At 50.7% G+C, this 23571-nt stretch overlaps 2 protein-coding genes across 2 annotated transcripts in view; both read left to right on the top strand.

Annotated features, from left to right (window-relative positions):
• The window catches only part of LOC144609294 (TSC22 domain family protein 4-like), an 86142-nt gene extending 68281 nt beyond the window's left edge, over nt 1-17861 (top strand). The window contains exon 4 of the mRNA XM_078427725.1: nt 17817-17861. Coding sequence (XP_078283851.1) covers nt 17817-17861 — 45 coding nt within the window. The remainder of the gene's footprint in view (nt 1-17816) is intronic.
• The window catches only part of LOC144609293 (uncharacterized), a 77661-nt gene continuing 70282 nt past the window's right edge, over nt 16193-23571 (top strand). The window contains exon 1 of the mRNA XM_078427724.1: nt 16193-16277. The gene's annotated coding sequence lies outside the window, so the exon portion shown is untranslated. The remainder of the gene's footprint in view (nt 16278-23571) is intronic.

The raw sequence follows: 23571 nt of genomic DNA, 5'->3' as shown, positions 1-23571 counted from the left end.
TGCCTTCTCTGATAAGACTAGGCGGGGGGAGGAGAGATGGGGAGGGAGAGGGAGAGGGAGGGGGAGAGAGACAGAGAGGGAGAGGGAGGGAGAGAGAGAGAGTGCGAGAGAGAGGGAATGAGGGAGGGAGGGAGGGAGGGAGGGAAGGAGAGAGGGTGTGGGAGGGAGCGTGTGAGAGAGAGAAAGAGAGTATGAGAGTGTGTGGGAGGGAGGGAGGGAGGGAGGGAGAGAGAGAGTGGGAGGGAGTGTGAGAGAGAGAGAATGAGGGAGGGAGGAAGAGAGAGTGTAGGAGGGAGTGTGAGAGAGGGAGGGAGGGAGGGAGAGAGGGTGTGGGAGGAAGTGTGAGAGAGGGGGTGCAGGAGAGGGAGGTAGGGAGAGCACTGTGTTGCTCTCGGGACGTTTCGGTGACAGTGGGCCCCAGGGTTACCTCTCCCCTCTGACGTGCAACCGGGTGGAGATCGAGGGACCGATTACTTGCCAAGGAGTGGAGCGACCCAGCCTGCCCCCCTTCGGCCTTCATCTCCACGCTGGGGCCAAACATCCCTTCCCCCCCTTCCTCATCCCCCCACCCCTCCACGCCTAATCCCTTTGTACAAAATCCCTCTCGGTCGGGGCGAGTGCCGTTTCTCTGCAGTGAGCTTTTTCTTTTTAACAAAAGGACAAAAAAAAAAACGGTACAAAAAGCCTTACTTTACCTCATAACTCAGCGCGAACTGAACAGTTCTTTACATTGCCAAGACTAAATGCAGCTGTGTTCTTTATTTTTTTGCGCTTTTTTCTTTTGGTGACCGGAATGATCCCGATCATGGTGGCCATCTTGGAAAGGCCCAGTCAGAAGGCCGTGAGCGATAGGAGGCGGAATTAGGCCGCTCGGCCCGTCGAGTCCACTCCGCCCATTCAATCACGGCCGATCGATCTCTCCCTCCCGACCCCATTCTCCTGCCTTCTCCCCTGACACCCGCACTAATCAAGTATCTATCTATCTCTGCCTTAAAAAACGTCCACTGACTTGTGGCCTCCACAGACTTCTGCACCACCCCACTTCCATGGGACACAAGGTTTGTTCCATTTTTACGCCTTTCTTGAAATTATTTTATTTTTAGATTGTCCATTGACAACTATCACTGATTTGATTTAGAGCAAGTGAAGCTTGCACAAATTTGTAATATTTACAAATGGTGGAAGAATGTTTTAGAGAGCTTGAAAGCTGCTTTATTTTTTTTTAAACCTACTCCAGGATTTAAAGTTAAAACTCGCCCTCTCTCACTCTCTCTCTCTTCCTCTACCTCTCCCTCTCTCTCTCTCTCTATCTCTCTCTATTCTCTCTCTCTATCTTCCTCTCCCTCTATCTCTCCCTCTCCCCTCACTCTCTCCCTCTCCCCTCACTCTCTCTATCTCCCTCTATCTCTTCTCTCTCTCTCTATCCCTCTCTCTCTCTCTCTCTCTCTCTCTCTCTCTCTCTCGCTCTCTCTCTCTCTCTCTCTCTCTCTCTCTCTCTCTCTCTCTCTCTATCCCTCTCTCTCTCTCTCTCTCTCTCTCTCTCTCTCTATCTCTATCTCCCTCACCCCCTCTCTCTCTATCTCTCTTTTCTCTCTCTATTTCTCTCTCTCTATCTCTCTCTCTATCTCTATCTCTCTCTCTATTCTCTCTCTCTATCTCTCTCTCTCTCTCTCTCTCTCTCTATCTCCCTCTCTCTCTATCTCCTCTCTCTCTCTCTCTCTCTCTATCTGTATCTCTCTCTATCTCTCTATCTCCTCTCTCTCTCTCTTTCTCTCACTCTCTATCTCTCTCTCTATCTCTCCTCTCTCTCTCTCTCTCTCTCTCCCTCTATCTTGCTCTCTCTCTCTCTCTCTCTCTCTCTCTCTCTCTCGCTCTCTATATATATAAATATATATATTTATATATATATATCTCTCTCTCTCATTTTGAGTTTGCTTCTTCTCGTCAATGGCCACTGTGGTATAATCAGAAGGGGAAAAGCTTCGAGGCGTGGGCAGATTTGGGCACAGCTATTAGAAAGCGCTTTGCATCCTCAACAGGATATGAACCTGGTCTAGAACCAGGTTCCAGTTCACGTCCTGTTGAGGGTTTACCATTGCAACGCGTTTTCCGATAGCTGTACCCAAATCTGCCCCTGCCTCGAAGCTTGCTCAGGAGCAAAGATCCCTCTATTTTCCACACGCTGCATGGGGCCGGGGCAGGATGATATCCATCTCCCCCTTGTTCCTGGTGGACCCGAGGCCGGGGGGAAAAGAGCCAAGAGTGTTTTATAAGAAGATAACTGCAGATGCTGGTACAAATCGAAGGTATTTATTCACAAAAATGCCGGAGTAATTCAGCGGGTCAGGCAGCATCTCGGGAGAGAAGGGATGGGTGACGTTTCGGGTCGAGACCCTTCTTCAGACTGATGTCAGGGGGGCAGGACAAAGGAAGGATCTAGGTGGAGGCAGGAAGATAGAGGGAGATCTGGGAAGGGGGAGGGGAAGAGAGGGACAGAGGAACTATCTAAAGTTGGAGAAGTCGATGTTCATACCGCCGGGCTGCAAGCTGCCCAGGCGAAATATGAGGTGCTGTTCCTCCAATTTCCGGTGGGACTCACTAGTGCTGTTCCTCCAATTTCCGGTGGGACTCACTATGGCACTGGAGGAGGCCCATGACAGAAAGGTCAGACTGGGAGTGGGAGGGGGAGTTGAAGCGCTCAACCACCGGGAGATCAGGTTGGCCAACGCGGACCGAGCGCAGGTGTTGAGCGAAGCTTGCTTCAAGTGTACACAGAATGTGTAAACTCACTACTCTGTAAACACCATAATAAATGAGAAAAAAACGTTCAGTCTTCGATATATGTGTTGTGTGTGTGTGTGTATATATATATATATATATATATATACACACACACTCACTCACGCACACACACACACACGTTTCAGGGTCAAGAAGCATCTAAAGAAGGGGTCTCGACCCGAAACTTCGCCCCGTTCCTTCTCTCCAGAGATGCTGCCCGACCCGCTGAGTTACTCCAGCACTTTGTGAAGAAATACCTCAGTCTGAAGAAGGGTCTCGACCCGAAACGTCGCCCGTTCCTTCTCTCCAGAGATGCTGCCCGACCCGCTGAGTTACTCCAGCATTTTGTGAATAAATACCCTGTACACTAGTCAAAAGGTATCACTAAAAGGCTGGTGGAACTCAGCGGGTCAGGGCAGCATCTCAGGAGAGAAGGAATGGGTGACGTTTCGGGTCGAGACCCTTCTTCGGACTGAGAGTCGGGGGAGAGTGGAGTGAGAGATACGGACTCTGATGCAATTCCTTCCTACGCTTTAACAGGGAGAAATCTCCTCCCTCTCCCTTCAGCTTTATATAATAGACAACAGACAATAGGTGCAGGAGGAGGCCATTCAGCCCTTCGAGCCAGCACCGCCATTCAATGTGATTGTGGCTGATCATTCACAATCAGTACCCCGTTCCTGCCTTCTCCCCATACCCACTGACTCCGCTATCTTCAAGAGCTCTCTCTTGAAAGCAATAATCGAAACCGCAAGATAAGAGACAGCCTCTCGAAGACTATCTTCAAGAGCTCTATCTAGCTCTCTCTCGAAAGCAAAATCTAAACCGTAAGATAAGAGACAGCCTCTCGAAGACAGACGCAAGGGTGGTGGGTGAATGGAACAAGCTGCCAGAGGCAGTAGGTGAAGAGGGGACAATCGCAACATTGAAGAAACAGTTCTGCGTAGGAAGGAACTGAGGATGCTGGTTTAAAATGAAGACAGGCACAAAATGCCGGAGCAAAGAGGCGTCCCTGGAGAGAAGGAATGGGTGACGATTCAGCACTGACTCGGATTCAATAGACAATAGGTGCAGGAGGAGGTCATTCGGCCCTTCGAGCTAGCACCGCCATTCAATGTGATCATGGCTGATCATTCTCAATCTGTACCCCGTTCCTGCCTTCTCCCCATACCCCCTGACTCCGCTATCCTTAAGAGCTCTATCCAGCTCTCTCTTGAATGCATTCAGAGAATTGGCCTCCACTGCCTTCTGAGGCAGAGAATTCCACAGATTCACAACCCTCTGACTGAAAAAGTTTTTCCTCATCTCCGTTCTAAATGGCCGACCCCTTATTCTTAAACTGTGTGTGGCCCCTGGTTCTGGACTCCCCCCAACATTGGGAACATGTTTCCTGCCTCTAACGTGTCCAACCCCTTAATAATCTTATACGTTTCGATAAGATCCCCTCTCATCCTTCTAAATTCCAGTGTATACAAGCCCAGTCGCTCCAGTCTTTCAACGTACGACAGTCCCGCCATTCCGGGAATTAACCTGATGAACCTACGCTGCACGCCCTCAATAGCAAGAATATCCTTCTCTCCAGAGATGCTGCCCGTCGAGTTACCCCAGCCTTTTGTGTCTGTGTGTGTTACGATTAGATATCTGTGCTTTTTCCTCTCTTTGGCGTTTCCTATCGAGGGAGCGGTCGATTTTTAAAAATGTGTTTTACCAGAGCAATAACTGCTTGCCTTAACCTGCACTGCACGTGTCAATTTATACAGAGCCGGGGCGGAGAGACACGCAGGAGGGTTTGTTTAACATAACCCCCACCCGCTTCTCGGTGGAAGGCAACGAGACTGCAAACTCAGCCCTCTGCGATCTTTCCTGGGGTCGAAGGTCAATGCGGCCTAACGCTGACCGTTCGGCCTGGCCTCTCCTTGTGCACAATACCATTTTATTAGCTCTGCAAACTTGTAATTTTTGTAATTATTATTTCGATTAAAAAAAAAATTGTAATTGATATGGATTTTTTTTTCCAGATATATATATTTTTTAAAAAGCACAAAGCAAGAGCTAGCGTGTGGTGGGGAAAGAGTCTCGACCCGAAACATCGCCCGTTCCCTCTCTCCTGACCCGCTGAGTTGGGATGTAACTTATCTCTAAACTAAACATGGGGATTTGTGTGGATGGGGCATCTGGGTTAGCACGGTCGAGGTGGGCCGAAAGGCCTGTTTCCATGGCTTATCTCTAAACTAAAGATGGGGATTTGTGTGGATGGGGCATCTGGGTTAGCACGGTCGAGGTGGGCCGAGGGGCCTGTTTCCCAGGCTTATCTCTAAACTAAAGGTGGGGATTTGCGTGGCTGGGGCATCTGGGTCAGTACGGTCGAGGTGGGTCGAAGGGCCTGTCTGCGCTGTGTGGCTCATTGCTCACCGGGTTCGACACGGCCTTCGATGGATCCGAAGATGTTGCTGATCATGGTGGAGACCATGCGACAAGATACTCCAATCTGCAGCTGAAATCCGGGCTTGGTAAAATTGGGGCCAAGCCCGTACTCCGTGGAGAACCCCCCACTCCAGCTAGTGGGGGCCGCAGACCCCCCCCCATCCATCTGCAAGAGAGAGAGAGAGAGGGAGGAGAGGATTAGAGAGGGGTTTAGTCTAGTTTAGTGTAGAGGTACAGTGCGGAAACAGGCCCTTCGGCCTACCTGACTCTAAAAACCAAACTAAACTACTAAACTAAACGAAAGGAACTTAAATTAAACAAAAGGAAGTTGGGACGTAATGTTAAAATTGTACAGGGCATTGGTGAGGCCGAATCTGGAGTATAGTGTGCAGTTCTGGTCGAATAAATTATAGGAAGGATGTCGACAAAATGGAGAGGGTACAGAGGAGGTTTACTAGAATGTTGCCTGGGTTTCAGCACTTAAGCTACAGAGAGAGGTTGAACAGGTTGGGTCTTTATTCTTTGGAGCGCAGAAGGTTGAGGGGGGAGGTTTTTAAAATTTTAAGAGGGACGGACAGAGTTGACGTGGGTAGGCTTTTCCCTTTGAGAGTGGGGAAGATTCCAACAAGGGGACATAACTTCAGAAATTAAGGGACAAAAGTTTAGGGGTAACATGAGGGGTAACTTCTTTACTCAGAGGGTGGTGGCTGTGTGGAATGGGCTTCCGGTGGAAGTGGTGGAGGCAGGCTCGATTTTATTATTTAAGAGTAAATTGGATAGGTATATGGATGGGAGGGGATTGGAGGGTTATGGTCTGAGAGCAGGTAGATGAGACTAGGTCAGGGAGAGTGGTCGGCGTGGACTGGTAGGGCCGGACGGGCCTGTTTCCGTGCTGTAATCGTTATATGGTTATATGGAGTGTGGTGTTTTGGCTAAGAATCTCGCTGCCGTTAAGAGCACTGGCTATCCCGTCACCACGAGTCTGGATGCCAACTGGTTTGGATCGGGGGATGGTATTAGGCCATTCGGCCCATCGACCACTCCGCCATTCAATCACGGCCGATCTATCTCTCCCTCCCGACCCCATTCTCCTGCCTTCACCCCCATAACCCCTGACACCCGCACTGATCAACAATCTATCTGACTCGTTCCTTAAAAATATCCACTGACTTGTGGCCTCCACAGCCGTCTGTGGCAAAGAATCCCACAGATTCACCGCCCTCTGACTGAAGGAATTCCTCCTCGTCTCCTTCCTAAAAGAACGTCCTTTAATTCTGAGGCTGTGCCCTCTGGTCCTAGACTCCCCCCACTAGTGGAAACACCCTCTCCACACCCACTCTATCCAAGGCCGCTCACTATTCTGTACGTTTCAATGAGGTCCCTCCCCTTCGGCCAATCTCGTCCATGCCAACCAAACCCCACCTAAACTCGTCCCATATGCCCGCATTTGGCCCATAGCCCTCCAGGCCTCACCTATCCATGTAGCTGTCCAGCCCAGCGGTATGAATATTGATTTCTCTTGCTTCAGGTAGCCCCGGCATTCCCTCCATCCCTCCCCCACCCAAGTCCCACCAGCCTCTCGTTCTCACCCAGCACAAACAGCTAACAATGGCCAGTTTCCTTTATCATCGTTACTTTCTTTGCTTACCTTCCATTCATTGTTCTTTATCTCTCCACATCTCCGCCTGTGTCTCTCGTTTCATCTTTCCCGTGCTACTCTCAGCCTGAAGAACGGTCTCGACCCGAAACGTCACCCATTCCTGCCTTCCCCCCATAACCCCTGACACCCGCACTGATCAAGAATCTATCTATCTCCGCCTTAAATACATCCACTGACTTGTGGCCTCCACAGCCGTCTGTGGCAAAGAATCCCACAGATTCACCGCCCTCTGACTAAAGAAATTCTTCCTCGTCTCCTTCCTATAGGAACGTCCTTTAATTCTGAGACTCCTAGACTCTCCCACTAGTGGAAACACCCTCTCCACATCCACTCTATCCAGGCCGCTCACTGTTCTGTACGTTTCAATGAGGTCCCCCCTCATTCTTCTAAACTCCAGCGAGTACAGGCCCAGTGCCCACAAACGCTCATCGTACGTTAACCCACTCATTCCTGGGATCACGAACCTTCTCTCTCTTCCCACTAACCCCTACCCCATCCTTTCAGAGTGGAGACATCATCTTTGCTGCATTTCCAGTGTCGTACGTAAGTCACAGGAGCAGAAGTAGGCCTTTCGGCCCATCGAGTCTACCCCGCCACTCGACCACGGTTCAAGGTGAAGGGGAAAAGATTTTTCATAGGAACCTGAGGGGTGACTTTTTCCACACAGAGAGGATGGTGGGTGTATGGAACGAGCTGCCGGAGGAGGTAATTGAGGCTGGGACTGTCCCAACGTTTGAGAAACAGTTGGACAGGTACATGGATAGGATGGGTTTGGAGGGATATGGACCAAACGCGGGCAGGTGGGACTAGTGTAGCTGGGACATGTTGGCTGCTGTGGGCAAGTTGGGCCGAAGGGCCTGTTTCCACTCTGTATGACTGACTCGTTCTGTCTCATCCCCTTTCTCCTGCCTTCTCCCCATAACCTCTGACGCCCGCATTAATCAAGAATCTGCCAATCCCCACCGTAAAAATACCCAACGACTGATTCTTCTAGAGGTGTACAAAATCATGAGAGGAACAGATTGGGTAAACGCAGAGTCTCTTGCCCAGAGTGGGGGGAATCGAGAAGGTCTCTGATCGGGAAGTCTTATCGGGAACCCTAATAAAACCTGTGTTGGAGGGTTTTATAAAGAAGAGTCATGAATTCATACAACACAGGAGAGACTACGGGCGCCGTCTGTACGGAGTTTGTACGCTCTCCCCGTGACCTGCATGGGTTTTCTCCGAGATCTTCGGTTTCCTCCCACACTCCAAAGACATACAGGTACGTAGGTTAATGGGCTTGGTTAATGTAAAACAAAATTGTCCCTAGTGGGTGTAGGATAGTGTTAGTGTGCGGGGATCGCTGGTTTTTAGGTTAATTGGCTTGCTGTATGTATAAATGTGTGTGTGTGTGTAGGCATAGTGTTAATGTGTGGGGTGTTCGCTGGTCGGCACGGACTCGGTGGGCCGAAGGGCCTGTTCGCTGGTCGGCACGGACTCGGTGGGCCGAAGGGCCTGTTTTCCGCGCTGTATCTCCAAAATAAAATAATCTAAAATCCATGAAAAATGCAGAACGAATCATTGTTAGCTGAGGGGAAGGAGACAACGAGGTGTACAATCAGTAAGATCTGGAGAGGAGGGGTGTAGTTTGTTTCCAGAGCATCTTAAAAACCTGAACTGCTGGAGGAATAAAATGACTCAACTTCAACAGTGCCAATAATGGCGTGAGAGGAGTGAAATTAAACGTTGTGAAAACCTTTGAGATTGGGTTCATTCCCCTTGTTACCTTTGTACATCCACAGAGGACGAGGGCAGGGAGCTCCATCATTAGGGTAGCCAACTGTCCCGTATTAGGCCCGGGGCGCTCTGTAGGCCCGGACACTGTATACCTGGACACTGTAGGCCCGGACAATGTAGGCCCCGACGCTGAAGGCCCGGATGCGGTAGGCCCGGACACTGTACGCCCCAACACTGTAGGCCCGGACAGTGTAGGCCCTGACCTTGTAGGCCCGGACGCTGTAGACCCCGACCTTGTAGGCCCGGACACTGTAGGCCCCGATGCTGTAGGCCCCGACACTCTAGGTTTCCTACATTTTAGCTCTGGACAGTGTAGGAGGAGGTTGCGTGGCAACCCGCCTCCCGGCCCGGGCGGCCGCCATTAGTGGAGCGGGAGCACGTGGCCGCTGGCTGGGTGAGGTCACTCCCTCCCAAATAAGGGACAAAATGTGACGTCTCCGCCCCGCGTCGCACGTGACCTCACCCAGCCAGCTGCCACGTGCTCCCGCTCCACCAATGGCCGCCGCCCAGACCCGGAGGCAGGTTGCTACGCAACCTCCATTGGGCGGCGCCCGGGCCTCTGGGCCTACAGTGTCCGGACCTACACTGTCTGGGCCTACACTGTCCGGAGCTAAAATGTTGGAAACCTAGAGTGTCGGGACCTAAACTTTGGGGTTTACAGCGTCGGGGCCTACAGAGTTGGGGCCTACAGTGTCCGGGCCTAATATGGGACAAGGGCGGTCCCATACGGGACAAACCAATTTAGCCTAAAATAGGGGACATCCTACAATTAACCTACAAACCTGCACGTCTTTGGAGTGCGGGAGGAAACCGAAGATCTCGGAGAAAACCCACGCAGGTCACGGGGAGAGCGTACAAACTCCGTACAGACGGCGCCCGTGGTCAGGATCGAACCCGGGTCTCTGGCGCTGTGAGGCGGCAACTCTACCGCTGCGCCACCGTGCCGCCCATCTCTCCAACTGTGACGTGGCTTACTTAGATTTTCAGAAGACCCTTGATGGGCGGCACGGTAGCGCAGCGGTAGAGTTGCTGCTTTACAGCGAATGCAGCGCCGGAGACTCAGGTTCGATCCTGACTACGGGTGCTGCACTGTAAGGAGTTTGTACGTTCTCCCCGTGACCTGCGTGGGTTTTCTCCGAGATCTTCGGTTTCCTCCCACACTCCAAAGACGTACAGGTATGTAGGTTAATTGGCTGGGTAAATGTAAAAAAAAAATTGTCCCTAGTGGGTGTAGGATAGTGTTAATGTACGGGGATCGCTGGGCGGCACGGACTTGGAGGGCCGAAATGGCCTGTTTCCGGCTGTACATATATGATATGATATGATATGATAAAGTGCCGCATGAGAGGCTGCTAAACAAGATAGGAGCCCATGGTGTTAGAGGCAAGATACTAGCACAGAAGGAGGTATGGGGTGGCCATAAAGGGGGGCTTTTCTGGTTGGCGGTATTAACTAGTGGTATTCCTCAGGGGTCGATGTTTGGTTGGTACTTTTCACAACGTATCAGTTAATTATCAATGGGGTAGTGCTAGTGTGTGGGGCGATCGGTGGTCGGCACGGACTCGGTGGGCCGAAGGGCCTGTGTCTACTCAGCGGGACAGGCGGCATCTCTGAAGAGAAGGAACAGGTGACGTTTCGGGTAAAAGACGAAATTGCGGAGCATTTGGATCGCAGTAACAGGATCGTTCCGAGTCAGCATGGATTTACGAAGGGGAAATCGTGCTTGACTAATCTACTGGAATTCTTTGAGGATGTAACTAGGAAAATTGACAGGGGAGAGCCGGTGGATGTGGTGTACCTCGACTTTCAGAAAGCCTTCGACAAGGTCCTACGTAGGAGATTAGCGGGCAAAATTAGAGCACATGGTATTGGAGGTAGGGTACTGACATGGATAGAAAATTGGTTGACAGACAGAAAGCAAAGAGTGGGGATAAATGGGTCCCTTTCAGAATGGCAGGCAGTAACTAGTGGGGTACCGCAAGGCTCGGTGCTGGGACCGCAGCTATTTACAATATACATTAATGACTTGGATGAAGGGATTAAAAGTACCATTAGCAAATTTGCAGATGACACAAAGCTGGGTGGCAGTGTGAACTGTGAGGAAGATGCTATGAGGTTGCAGGGTGACTTGGGCAGGTTGTGTGAGTGGGCGGATGCATGGCAGATGCAGTTTAATGTGGATAAGTGTGAGGTTATCCACTTTGGTGGTAAGAATAGGAAGGCAGAGTATTATCTGAATGGTGTCAAGTTAGGAAAAGGGGACGTACAACGAGATCTGGGTGTCCTAGTGCATCAGTCACTGAAAGGAAGCATGCAGGTACAGCAGGCAGTGAAGAAAGCCAATGGAATGTTGGCCTTCATAACAAGAGGAGTTGAGTATAGGAGCAAAGAGGTCCTTCTGCAGTTGTACAGGGCCCTAGTGAGACCGCACCTGGAGTACTGTGTGCAGTTGTACAGGGCCCTAGTGAGACCGCACCTGGAGTACTGTGTGCAGTTTTGGTCTCCAAATTTGAGGAAGGATATTCTTGCTATTGAGGGCGTGCAGCGTAGGTTTACTAGGTTAATTCCCGGAATGGCGGGACTATCATATGTTGAAAGACTGGAGCGACTAGGCTTGTATACACTGGAATTTAGAAGGATGAGAGGGGATCTTATCGAAACGTATAAGATTATTAAGGGGTTGGACACGTTAGAGGCAGGAAACATGTTCCCAATGTTGGGGGAGTCCAGAACAAGGGGCCACAGTTTAAGAATAAGGGGTCGGCCATTTAGAACAGAGATGAGGAAAAACTTTTTCAGTCAGAGAGTTGTGAATCTGTGGAATTCTCTGCCTTAGAAGGCAGTGGAGGCCAATTCTCTGAATGCATTCAAGAGCTGGATAGAGCTCTTAAGGATAGAGGAGTCAGGGGGGTATGGGGAGAAGGCAGGAACGGGGTACTGATTGAGAATGATCAGCCATGATCACATTGAATGGCAGTGCTGGCTCGAAGGGCCGAATGGCCTCCTCCTGCACCTATTGTCTATTGTCAAGACCCTTCTTCAGACTGAGAGTCTAGTTTAGTTTAGTTTAGAGATACAACGCGGAAACAGGCCCTTCGGCCCACCGGGTCCGCGCCGACCAGCGATCAACGCACACTAACACTATCCTGCACACACACACACACACACACACACACACACACACACACACACACACACACTAGGGACATGTTACAATTTTACCGAAGCCAATTAGCCGACAAACCCGCGCGTCTTTGGAGTGCGGGAGGAAACCGGAGCGCCCGGAGAAAACCCACGCAGGTCACGGGGAGAACGTGCAAACTCCGTACAGACGGCGCCCGTGGTCGGGATCGAACCCGGGTCTCTGGCGCTGTGTGGCAGCAGCTCTACCGCTGCACCACCGCGCCATCCTGGGGAATCGTTTCCAACTATCTACCGACAGTATGCCTGTCAGAATTTTGTGCATCTCTGTTTTGAAAGGGTTAATACTGAGAGAAGGTGGGAATCCAGAATGAAAGTGGTGTGGCCTTAAAGCCAGAGCAGGGACAAACCTAATCTTATCAGGCCATTTCCCACCCGCTCTCCCTCTCCCTCCCTCCACACCCACACACGCACACGCACACGCACACGCACACGCACACGCACATGCACACGCGCACAAACGCGCAGACACACACGCACGCACACAAACACACATGCATGCATGCACACACATGCAGGCACACACGCACGCGCACACATGCATGCACACACACAAACACATGCACACACACACACGCACGCACAAACATACGAACATGCACACACACAAACACGCGCACACACTCGCACGCACACACATGCACACACACACACGCACACACACACATGCACACACATGCACACACATGCACACACATGCACACACATGCACACACACACGCACACACATAAACGCGCACACACACACACACACACACACACACACACACACACACACACACACACACACACACATACACACACACACACACACACACACACACACACACACACACACACGCACACACACACTGACCCTACTCATTCATCTGGAGAATTAGCCCTCAGTGAAACAGGGGCATTCACGATAACCGGATCCAACTTTAACCTTACCAGACAAGCACGCCTTGGCCGGCACGGTGGCGCAGTGGGTAGAGTTGCTGCCTCACAGCGCCGGAGACCCGGGTTCCATCCTGACCACGGGCGCCGTCTGTACGGAGTTTGTACGTTCTCCCCGTGACCTGCGTGGGTTTTCTCCGAGATCTTCGGTTTCCTCCCACACTCCGAAGACGTGCGGGTTTGTCGGTTAATTGGCTGGGTATAGAAACGTAGAAACGCAGAAAATAGGTGCAGGAGGAGGCCATTCGGCCCTTCGAACCATTCAATATGATCATGGCTGATCATCCAGAATCAGTACCCCGTTCCTGCTTTCACCCCATACCCTTTGATTCCGTTAGCCCTAAGAGCTAAATCTAACTCTCTCTTGAAAACGTCCAGTGAATCGGCCTCCACTGCCCTCTGTGGCAGAGAATTCCACAGATTCACAACTCTCTGGGTGAAAAGGTTTCTCCTCATCTCAGTCCAAAATGGCCGACCCCTTATTCTTAAACTGTGGCCCATTCCTCACTGTATCTGTGACCCAGCATGAGCTCATGAAGAGCGTTTGTCTGCACTGGGCCTGTACTCGCTGGAGTTTAGAAGGATGAGGGGGGACCTCATTGAAACTCACAGAACAGTGAGCGGCCCGGATAGAGTGGATGTGGAGAGGATGTTTCCACTGGTGGGAGAGTCTAGGACCAGAGGGCACAGCCTCAGAATTAAAGGACGTTCCTTTGGGAAGGAGATGAGGAGGAATTTCTTCAGTCAGAGGGCGGTGAATCTGTGGGATTCTTTGCCACAGACGGCTGTGGAGGCCACAAGTCAGTGGGTATTTTTCAGGCAGAGATAGACAGATTCTTGATCAGTGCGGGTGTCAGGGGTTGTGGGGAGAAGGCAGGAGAATGGGGTTGGGAGGGAGAGATAGATCAGCCACGATCGAATGGCGGAGCGGACTCGATGGGCCGAATGGCCTAATTCTACTCCTACAACTTGTGAACTTGTGAACTAAACGAAACTGAACTTCAGACCCAAGATAGACAATAGACAATAGACAATAGACAATAGGTGCAGGAGTAGGCCATTCAGCCCTTCGAGCCAGCACCGCCATTCAATGCGATCATGGCTGATCACTCTCAATCAGTACCCCGTTCCTGCCTTCTCCCCATACCCCCTCACTCCGCTATCCTTAAGAGCTCTATCCAGCACGAAACGCTGGAGTAACTCAACGGGTCAGGCAGCATCTCTGGATAGAAGGAGTGGGTGACGTTTCGAGTCGAGATCCTGGTTCAGAGAAACATAGAAACATAGAAATTAGGTGCAGGAGGAGGCCATTCGGCCCTTCGAGCCTGTACGCACCGACATTCAATATGATCATGGCTGATCATCCAACTCAGTATCCTGTACCTGCCTTCTCTCCATACCCCCTGATCCCTTTAGCCACAAGGGCCACATCTAACTCCCTCTTAAATATAGCCAATGAACTGGCCTCAACTACCTTCTGTGGCAGAGAATTCCACAGACTCACCACTCTCTGTGTGAAAATAAAACTTTCTCATCTCGGTCCTAAAAGACTTCTCCCTTATCCTTAAACTGTGACCCCTTGTTCTGGACTTCCCCAACATCGGGAACAATCTTCCCGCATCTAGCCTGCCCAACCCCTTAAGAATTTTGTAAGTTTCTATAAGATCCCCCCTCAATCTTCTAAATTCCAGCGAGTACAAGCCGAGTCTATCCAGTCTTTCTTCGTATGAAAGTCCCGCCATCCCAGGGATCAATCTGGTGAACCTTCTCTGTACTCCCTCTATGGCAAGAATGTCTTTCCTCAGATCCTGAATTTTTCTATCTCTGCCTTAAAAATATCCTCTGGAATACAAATTGGAGGAACAGCACCTCATATTTCGCTTGGGCTTATTTCCGACTGAGAGTCAGGGGAGAGGGAGGTACAGAGATAAGGAAGTGTCGGGTGTGAAAACGAGACAAAGGGAATGGAGATCGAGGAGAATGTAGAATAGACCATTGCTAGCTGTGAAGAAGGTGACAACAGAGGAAACAGAGATAAAATGTAATCGAGGACAGTCAGGCTAGTCGGAGTACTGGGAAGGGGGAGGGAGTGGAGAGAGGGGGAATGCCGGGGCTACTTGAAGTTGGAGAAGTCAATGTTCGTACCGCTGGGCTGTAAGCTGCCCAAGCGAAATATGAGGTGCAGTTCCTCCAATTTGTGTGCCAGAGGATATTTTTAAGGCAGAGATAGAAAAAATTCTTGATTAGAACGGGTGTCAAGGGTTATGGGGAGAAGGCAGGAGAATGGGGTCGGGAGGCAGAGGTCGGCCATGATTGAATGGCGGTGTGGGCCGAGTGGTCTAATTCTGCTCCTGCAACTACGTGAAATTGAGTCCAGACCCGCTGAGTGTCCACGCTCTCCAGAGATGCCCGCTGGGTTTAGTTTAGCTTAGTGTAGTTTAGATTAGAGATACAGCGCGGAAACAGGCCCTTCGGCCCACCGGGTCGGCGCCGACCAGCGATCCCCGCGCACTAACGCCACCCCACGCACACACAGTTTGCACGCACGCCGAGCCACTTAAACCTGCACGTCATCGGAGCAATAGACAATAGACAATAGACAATAGGTGCAGGAGGAGGCCATTCAGCCCTTCGAGCCAGCACCACCATTCAATGCGATCATGGCTGATCACTCTCAATCAGTACCCCGTTCCTGCCTTCTCCCCATACCCCCTCACTCCGCTATCCTTAAGAGCTCTATCCAGCTCTCTCTTGAAAGCATCCAACGAACTGGCCTCCACTGCCTTCTGAGGCAGAGAATTCCACACCTTCACCACTCTCTGACTGAAAAAGTTCTTCCTCATCTCCGTTCTAAATGGCCGACCCCTTATTCTTAAACTGTGGCCCCTTGTTCTGGACTCCCCCAACATTGGGAACATGTTTCCTGCCTCTAACGTGTCCAATCCCCTAATTATCTTATATGTTTCAATAAGATCCCCCCTCATCCTTCTAAATTCCAGTGTATACAAGCCCAATCGCTCCAGCCTTTCAACATACGACAGTCCCGCCATTCCGGGAATTAACCTGGTGAACCTGCGCTGCACGCCCTCAATAGCAAGGATATCCTTCCTCAAATTTGGAGACCAAAACTGGAGCAGGGGAAGAAACCGGAGATCTCGGGACGGGGAGAACGTGCGAACTCCGCACGGGCAGCGCCCGTAGTCGGGATGGAACCCGGGTCTCCGGCGCTGCGGGGGCGCGGTAAGGCAGCGGCTCGCCAGAGTGACCGCCGTGCCACCAGAGTTACAGCGGCTTGTGTGTTGTGTTGTGCGTCTATCGAAGGGTTAACGAGCTCGGGGACAGGGAATGGGTGGGGGTGGGTGGGTGGGGTTGGGAGGATTAGCCATCGGAGGTTGGTTATCAGAGACCAAGGGCGGGACAAGGGAAGGGAGATACAGCTTAACTTGCCGGCTGTTCTCTCGTCTGGTGACAGTGGGACCCTGCAGAGACTGTGGTGAGTATTTCTTTCACTTGCAGGGTAAGTAGACTTTGGTGTGTGTTGGGGGCAGGCTAAGCCCCATGTGGGCAAGTAGGATGTCACCACCTCGGGGAAACCGAGGGACTTCGTAGCAGCATCAAAGATAGGCGCAGGACTAGGCCACTCGGCCCTTCGAGCCAGCACCGCCATTCAATACGATCACGGCTGATCGTCCACAATCAGTTCCCACATCCCTTAGATTCCCTTAACCCTAAATCTTCAGTTTAGTTTAGAGATAGAGCGCGGAAACAGGCCCTTCGGCCGTCCGAGTCCGCGCCGCCCAGCGATCCCCGCACACTGACACTATCCTATACACACACACACACACACACACACACACACACACTAGGGACGATTTACATTTACCGATTTAACAATTAACCGACAAACCCGCACGTCTTTGGAGTGTGGGAGGAAACCGGAGCACCCGGAGAAAACCCACGCAGGTCACGGGGAGAACGTACAAACTCCGTACAGACGGCGCCCGTAGTCAGGATCGAACCTGAGTCTCCGGCGCTGCATTCGCCTTAAGGCGGCAACTCTACCGCCGGGCCACCGTGCCGCCCGTGATTCCCTTAACCCTAAATCTTCAGTTTAGTTTAGTTTAGAGATACAGCACGGAAACAGGCCCTTCGGCCGTCCGAGTCCGCGCCGCCCAGCGATCCCCGCACACACTAACACTATCCTACACACACACACTAGGGATGATGTACATTTACCAATTTAACAATTAACCGACAAACCCGCACGTCTTTGGAGCGCGGGAGGAAACCGGAGCTCCCGGAGAAAACCCACGCAGGTCACGGGGAGAACGTACAAACTCCGTACAGACGGCGCCCGTGGTCGGGATCGAACCCGGGTCTCTGTGAGGGGGTTGTCGTGGCCTGACTGGGCCGAAGGGCCTGATTCCGCGCCGCGTCTCTAAACTAGAGACTGCGTCTCTAAACGGCGGCACGGTGGCGCAGCGGTAGAGTTGCCGCCTTACAGCGAACGCAGCGCCGGAGACTCGGGTTCGATCCCGGCTACGGGCGCCGTCTGTACGGAGTTTGTACGTTCTCCCCCGTGACCTGCGTGGGTTTTCTCCGAGATCTTCGGTTTCCTCCCACACTCCAAAGACGTACAGGTATGTAGGTTAATTGGCTGGGCAAATGTAAAAATTCCCCCTAGTGTGTGTGTAGGATAGTGTTAGTGCGCGGGGATCGCTGGGCGGCGCGGACCCGGTGGGCCGAAGGGCCTGTTTCCGCGCTGTATCTCTAAATCTAAAACAAAAGATCTAAATCTAAACTAAACTAGACTGAAGCTTTGCAAGGTTGTTGCCTGATTTGAGGGCCTGTGTTGAGTTGAGTTGAGTGGTAGCGATTCGGCGTGGAAACAGGCCCTTGAGGGCCTACCCAGTCGTTGGAAACCCGGGTCTCCGGCCCTGTGAGGCAGCAGCTCTACCCGCTGCGCCACCGCGCCGACCTCCCTCCGCACTCTTTCCAGCTTGGCCTCCGAATTAAATCCTTTTGCCGTCAGTTACGAGAGGAGAAAGCAGAATCGGAGAAGCAGAAATCAGTTTAAGCTTCAATAGGCAATAGACAATAGGTCCAGGAGGAGGCCATTCGGCCCTTCGAGCCTGTACGCACCGCCATTCAATGTGATCGTGGCTGATCATTCTCAATCAGTACCCCGTTCCTGCCTTCTCCCCGTACCCCCTGACTCCGCTATCCTTAAGAGCTCTATCTAGCTCTCTCTTGAATGCATTCAGAGAATTGGCCTCCACTGCCTTCTGAGGCAGAGAATCCCACAGATTCACAACTCTCTGACTGAAAAAGTTTTTCCTCATCTCAGTTCTAAATGGCCGACCCCTTATTCTTAAACTGTGTGTGGCCCCTGGTTCTAGACTCCCCCAACATTGGGAACATGTTTCCTGCCTCTAATGTGTCCAACCCCTTAATAATCTTATACGTTACGATAAGATCCCCTCTCATCCTTCTAAATTCCAGTGTATACAAGCCTAGTCGCTCCAGTCTTTCAACATATGACAGTCCCGCCATTCCGGGAATTAACCTGGTGAACCTACGCTGCACGCCCTCAATAACAAGAATATCCTTCCTCAATTTGGAGACCAAAACTGCGCACAGTACTCCAGGTGCGGTCTCACTAGGGCCCTGTACAACTGCAGAAGGACCTCTTTGCTCCTATACTCAACTCCTCTTGTTATGAAGGCCAACATTCCATTGGCTTTCTTCACTGCCTGCTGTACCTGCATGCTTCCTTTCAGTGACTGATGCACTAGGACACCCAGATCACGTTGTACGTCCCCTTTTCCTAACTTGACACCATTCAGATAATAATCTGCCTTCCTGTTCTTACCACCAAAGTGGATAACCTCACACTTCGCTCCGGCGGTCATTTTGAAAGGCGAGTTGGAGGTTTAAGAGTTAAAGGCCCTGTTTGTTGTTGGTTTACCGGCCACTGTTGATTTACCTGAGTTCGCTCAGTGAAGGGGCCAGTGCCCCAGGGGTCGAGGGGTTTGACCTTCCCCTCTTATTTACAAGTCCGCTGGACTGCTCCGATATCTTTATCGACGGGGGATAAACACAAACGTCACGGCAGAAGGGACAACAATTACCAAACAGCCACTGGGTGCAAAGGCCACACAAAAAAAGGTCTGAAAATAGACAATAGACAACAGGTGCAGGAGAAGGCCATTCGGCCCTTCCAGCCAGCACCGCCATTCAATCTGATCACGGCTGATCATCCACAATCAGTAGCCCCGTTCCTGCCTTCTCCCCATACCCCCTGACTCCACTATCCTTAAGAGCTCTATCTAGCTCTCTCTTGAATGCATTCAGTGAATTGGCCTCCACTGCCCTCTGTGGCAGAGAATTCCACAGATTCACAACTCTCTGGGTGAAAAAGTTTTTCCTCGTCTCTGTTCTAAATGGCCTAAGACTTATTCTTAAACTGTGTGTGGCCCCCTGGTTCTGGACTCCCCCAACATGGGGAACATTTTTCATGCATCTAGCCCGTCCAATCCCTTATGAATTTTATATGTTTGTTTAAGATCCCCTCTCATCCTTCTAAATTCCAGTAAATTCCTGGGCTTGTATTCACTGGAATTGCCCCTTAGAATGTAAGGGGAACAGTAAGAGCAAGATTGCAGGGGGGAGTTAGAAACATAGAAACATAGAAAATAGGTGCAGGAGGAGGCCATTTGGCCTTTCGAGCCAGCACCGCCATTCATTATGATCATGGCTGATCATCCACAATCAGTAACCCGTGCCTGCCTTCTCCCCATATCCCTTGATTCCACTAGCCCCTAGAGCTCTATCTAACTCTCTTTTAAACCCATCCAGTGAATCGGCCTCCACTGCCCTCTGTGGCAGAGAATTCCACACATTCACGACTCTCTGGGTGAAAAGGTTATTTCTCACCTCAGCTTTTTAAATGCTCCCCCCTTTATTCTTAGACTGTGTGTGTGTGTGTGTGGCCCCTGGTTCTGGACTCCCCCAACATTGGGAACATTTTTCCTGCATCTAGCTTGTCCAGTCCTTTCATAATTTCATACGTCTCTCTAAGACCCCCCCCTCTCGTCCTTCTCTAGAGACAGAGAGTGGTGCAGTGTGCGGAAACAGGGCCCTTCGGCCCAGCTTGCCCGCGCCGGCCGACATGTCCCAGGTAAGACACGGGGAAAAGATAAGCCACTGCGATAAGACACAAAAGTGCTGGAGTAACTCAGCGGGTCGGGCAGCATCTGTGGAGGGCAGGAACGGGCGACGTTTCGGGTCGAGACCCTTCCTCGGACGGAGAAAGGCGAGGCGTTTTCGCGCTGTATCTCTCTGTGGTGGAGGCTGATATAATAGTGGCGTTTAAGGGGCCTTTAAACAGGCAACACGGATAAGCTGGGAATGGAGGCATGTGGATCAGGTGCAGGCAGTGGAAATGATCTTTATCTCTCCACATCTAGATTTCTAGTTTCCCTTACCCCTGACCAGTCTGAAGAAGTCAAGTCAATTTTATTTGTATAGCACATTTAAAAACAACCCACGTTGACCAAAGTGCTGTACATTTGATTAGGTACTAAGGAAAAAATGAAACATACAAACACACACACACACACAACAGCACATACATAAACAGTTCACAGCGCCTCCTCAATGAGCCTCAAACGCTAGGGAGTAGAAATAGGTTTTGAGCCTGGACTTAAAGGAGTGGATGGAGGGGGCAGTTCTGATGGGGAGAGGGATGCTGTTCCACAGTCTAGGAGCTGCAACCACAAAAGCGCGGTCACCCCTGAGCTTAAGCCTAGACCGCGGGATAGTGAGTAGCCCCAAGTCGGCCGACCTGAGGGACCTGGAGTTAGAGAGGTGGGTTAGAAGATTTTTGATGTAGGGGGGGGAATGTCCATTTAGGGCTTTATACGTGAATAGGAGGAGCTTGAAGTTGATTCTGTACCGTACAGGGAGCCAGTGGAGAGAGGCCAGAATCGGGATGATGTGGTCCCTTTTACGGGTACCCGTCAGGAGTCTCGCTGCGGCGTTTTGGACCAGTTGCAGGCGGGACAGGGAAGATTGGCTGATCCCAGTGTATTAGGGAGTTGCAGAAGTCTAGGCGGGAGGAAATGAAAGCGTGAATGATTTTTTCTGTGTCGTCGAATTGGAGGAAAGGTTTGATTTTCGCTACGGTACGAAGTTGGAAGAAGCTGGCTTTTACCACAGCGTTGACTTGCTCGTCAAACTTTAATGCAGTCAAATATCACGCCGAGGTTTTTGACGTGCGGTTTGACCAGGCAGGATAGGCTTCCAAGACTGCCTGTTATCGATTTGATGAAGTCGGGGGGGCCGAATAGGATGACCTCAGCATTTTGCGTCTAACTTGGGCCTGATGTTTAGTTCAGTTTAGTTCACAAGTTCACAAGTTATAGGACTAAACTAAACTAAACTATACTAAAGGTAGACACAAAATGCTGGAGTCACTCAGCGGGTCAGGCAGCATCTCTGGAGAGAAGGAATGGGGAGACCCTTCTTCAGAGTGATATGACCCGAAACGTCACCCATTCCTTCTCTCCCGAGATGCTGCCTGACCCGCTGAGTTACTCCAGCATTTTGTGTCTACCTTCGATTTAAACCAGCATCTGCAGTTACAGAAACTAAACTAAACCTGGATAGCTGACCTTTAGGGTCGGGTTGAGAACAATTGGCCACTGCAACAGGCCCTTCGGCCCACAATGTCTGTGCTGGACAAGATGCCAAGATAAAACCACTGGGGACAATTTGTACATTTACACCAAGCCAATTAACCTACAAACCTGTACATGATAACTTGGCGTCTTGTCCAGCACAGACATTCTTTCCCATTAAGATCCCCTCTCATCCTTCTAAACTCCAGTGAATACAAGCCCAGTCTTTCCAACCTTTCCTCGTACGACAGTCCCGCCATCCCGGGGATTAACCTGGTGAACCTACGCTGCACTGCCTCAATGGCAAGGACGTCCTTCCTCAAATTAGGAGACCAAAACTGCACACAGTACTCCAGATGTGGTCTTACCCTGTACAACTGCAGAAGGACCTCTTTACTCCTGCACTCAAATCGTCAGTTTGAGAGTTTTTCGTAGGATTAGTGCAAATGGCTGGTTATATGATTGGCACACATTTCCAGGCCTGTTTCCAGGCAGTGAGTTCAGTTCAGTTTCAGTTTAGTTTATTGTCACTAAGAAAGACATAAATAATCTGCCGGAAATAGCAGGGGACCGGGGGTCAAACGAGATGGAGGAACTGAGTGAAATCCAGGTTAGTCGGGAAGTGGTGTTAGGCAAATTGAATGGATTAAAGGCCGATAAATCCCCAGGGCCAGATAGGCTGCATCCCAGAGTGCTTAAGGAAGTAGCCCCAGAAATAGTGGATGCATTAGTGATTTGATTTTCAAAACTCTTTAGATTCTGGAGTAGTTCCTGAGGATTGGAGGGTAGCTAATGTAACCCCACTTTTCAAAAAGGGAGGGAGAGAGAAAACGGGGAATTATAGACCAGTTAGCCTAACGTCGGTGGTGGGGAAAATGCTGGAGTCAGTTATTAAGGATGTGATAGCATCACATTTGGAAAGTGGTGAAATCATCTGACAAAGTCAGCATGGATTTATGAAAGGCAAATCATGTCTGACGAATCTTATAGAATTTTTCGAGGATGTAACTAGTAGAGTGGATAAGGGAGAACCAGTCGATGTGTTATATCTGGACTTTCAGAAGGCCTTCGACAAGGTCCCACATAAGAGATTGGTGTACAAACTTAAAGCACACGGTATTGTGGGTTCAGTATTGATGTGGATAGAGAACTGGCTGGCAAACAGGAAGCAAAGAGTAGGAATAAACGGGTCCTTTTCAGAATGGCAGGCAGTGACTAGTGGGGTACCGCAAGGCTCAGTGCTGGGACCCCAGCTATTTACAATGTATATTAATGATTTGGACGAGGGAATTGAATGCAACATCTCCAAGTTTGCGGATGACACGGAGCTGGGTGGCAGTGTTAGCTGTGAGGAGGATGCTAGGAGGCTGCAAGGTGACTTGGATAGGTTAGGCGAGTGGGCAAATGCATGGCAGATGCAATATAATGTGGATAAATGTGAGGTTATCCACTTTGGCGGCAAGAACAGGAAAGCAGAGTATTACCTGAATGGTGGCCGATTAGGAGAAGGGGAGATGCAACGTGACCTGGGTGTCGTGGTGCACCAGTCATTGAAAGTAGGCATGCAGGTGCAGCAGGCAGAGAAGAAAGCGAATGGTATGTTGGCATTCATAGCGAGGGGATTTGAGTATAGGAGCAGGGAGGTTCTGCTGCAGTTGTACAGGGCATTGGTGAGACCACACCTGGAGAATTGCGTACAGTTTTGGTCTCCTAATCTGAGGAAAGACATTCTTGCCATAGAGGGAGTACAGAGAAGGTTCACCAGATTGATCCCTGGGATGGCAGGACTTTCATATGAAGAAAGACTGGATAGACTCGGCTTGTACTTGCTGGAATTTAGAAGATTGAGGGGGGATCTTATAGAAACTTACAAAATTCTTAAGGGGTTGGACAGGCTAGATGCGGGAAGATTGTTCCCGATGTTGGGGAAGTCCAGAACAAGGGGTCACAGTTTAAGGATAAGGGGGAAGTCTTTTAGGACCGAGATGAGAAAGTTTTTTGTCACACAGAGAGTGGTGAATCTGTGGAATTCTCTGCCACATAAGGTAGTTGAGGCCAGTTCATTGGCTATATTTAAGAGGAAGTTAGATGTGGCCCTTGTGGCTA

This window comes from Rhinoraja longicauda, chromosome 34, assembly GCF_053455715.1.
Source record: "Rhinoraja longicauda isolate Sanriku21f chromosome 34, sRhiLon1.1, whole genome shotgun sequence".
In the NCBI taxonomy this organism is placed as follows: Eukaryota; Metazoa; Chordata; class Chondrichthyes; order Rajiformes; family Arhynchobatidae; genus Rhinoraja; species Rhinoraja longicauda.
This window is presented reverse-complemented; position numbering and strand designations above follow the sequence as displayed.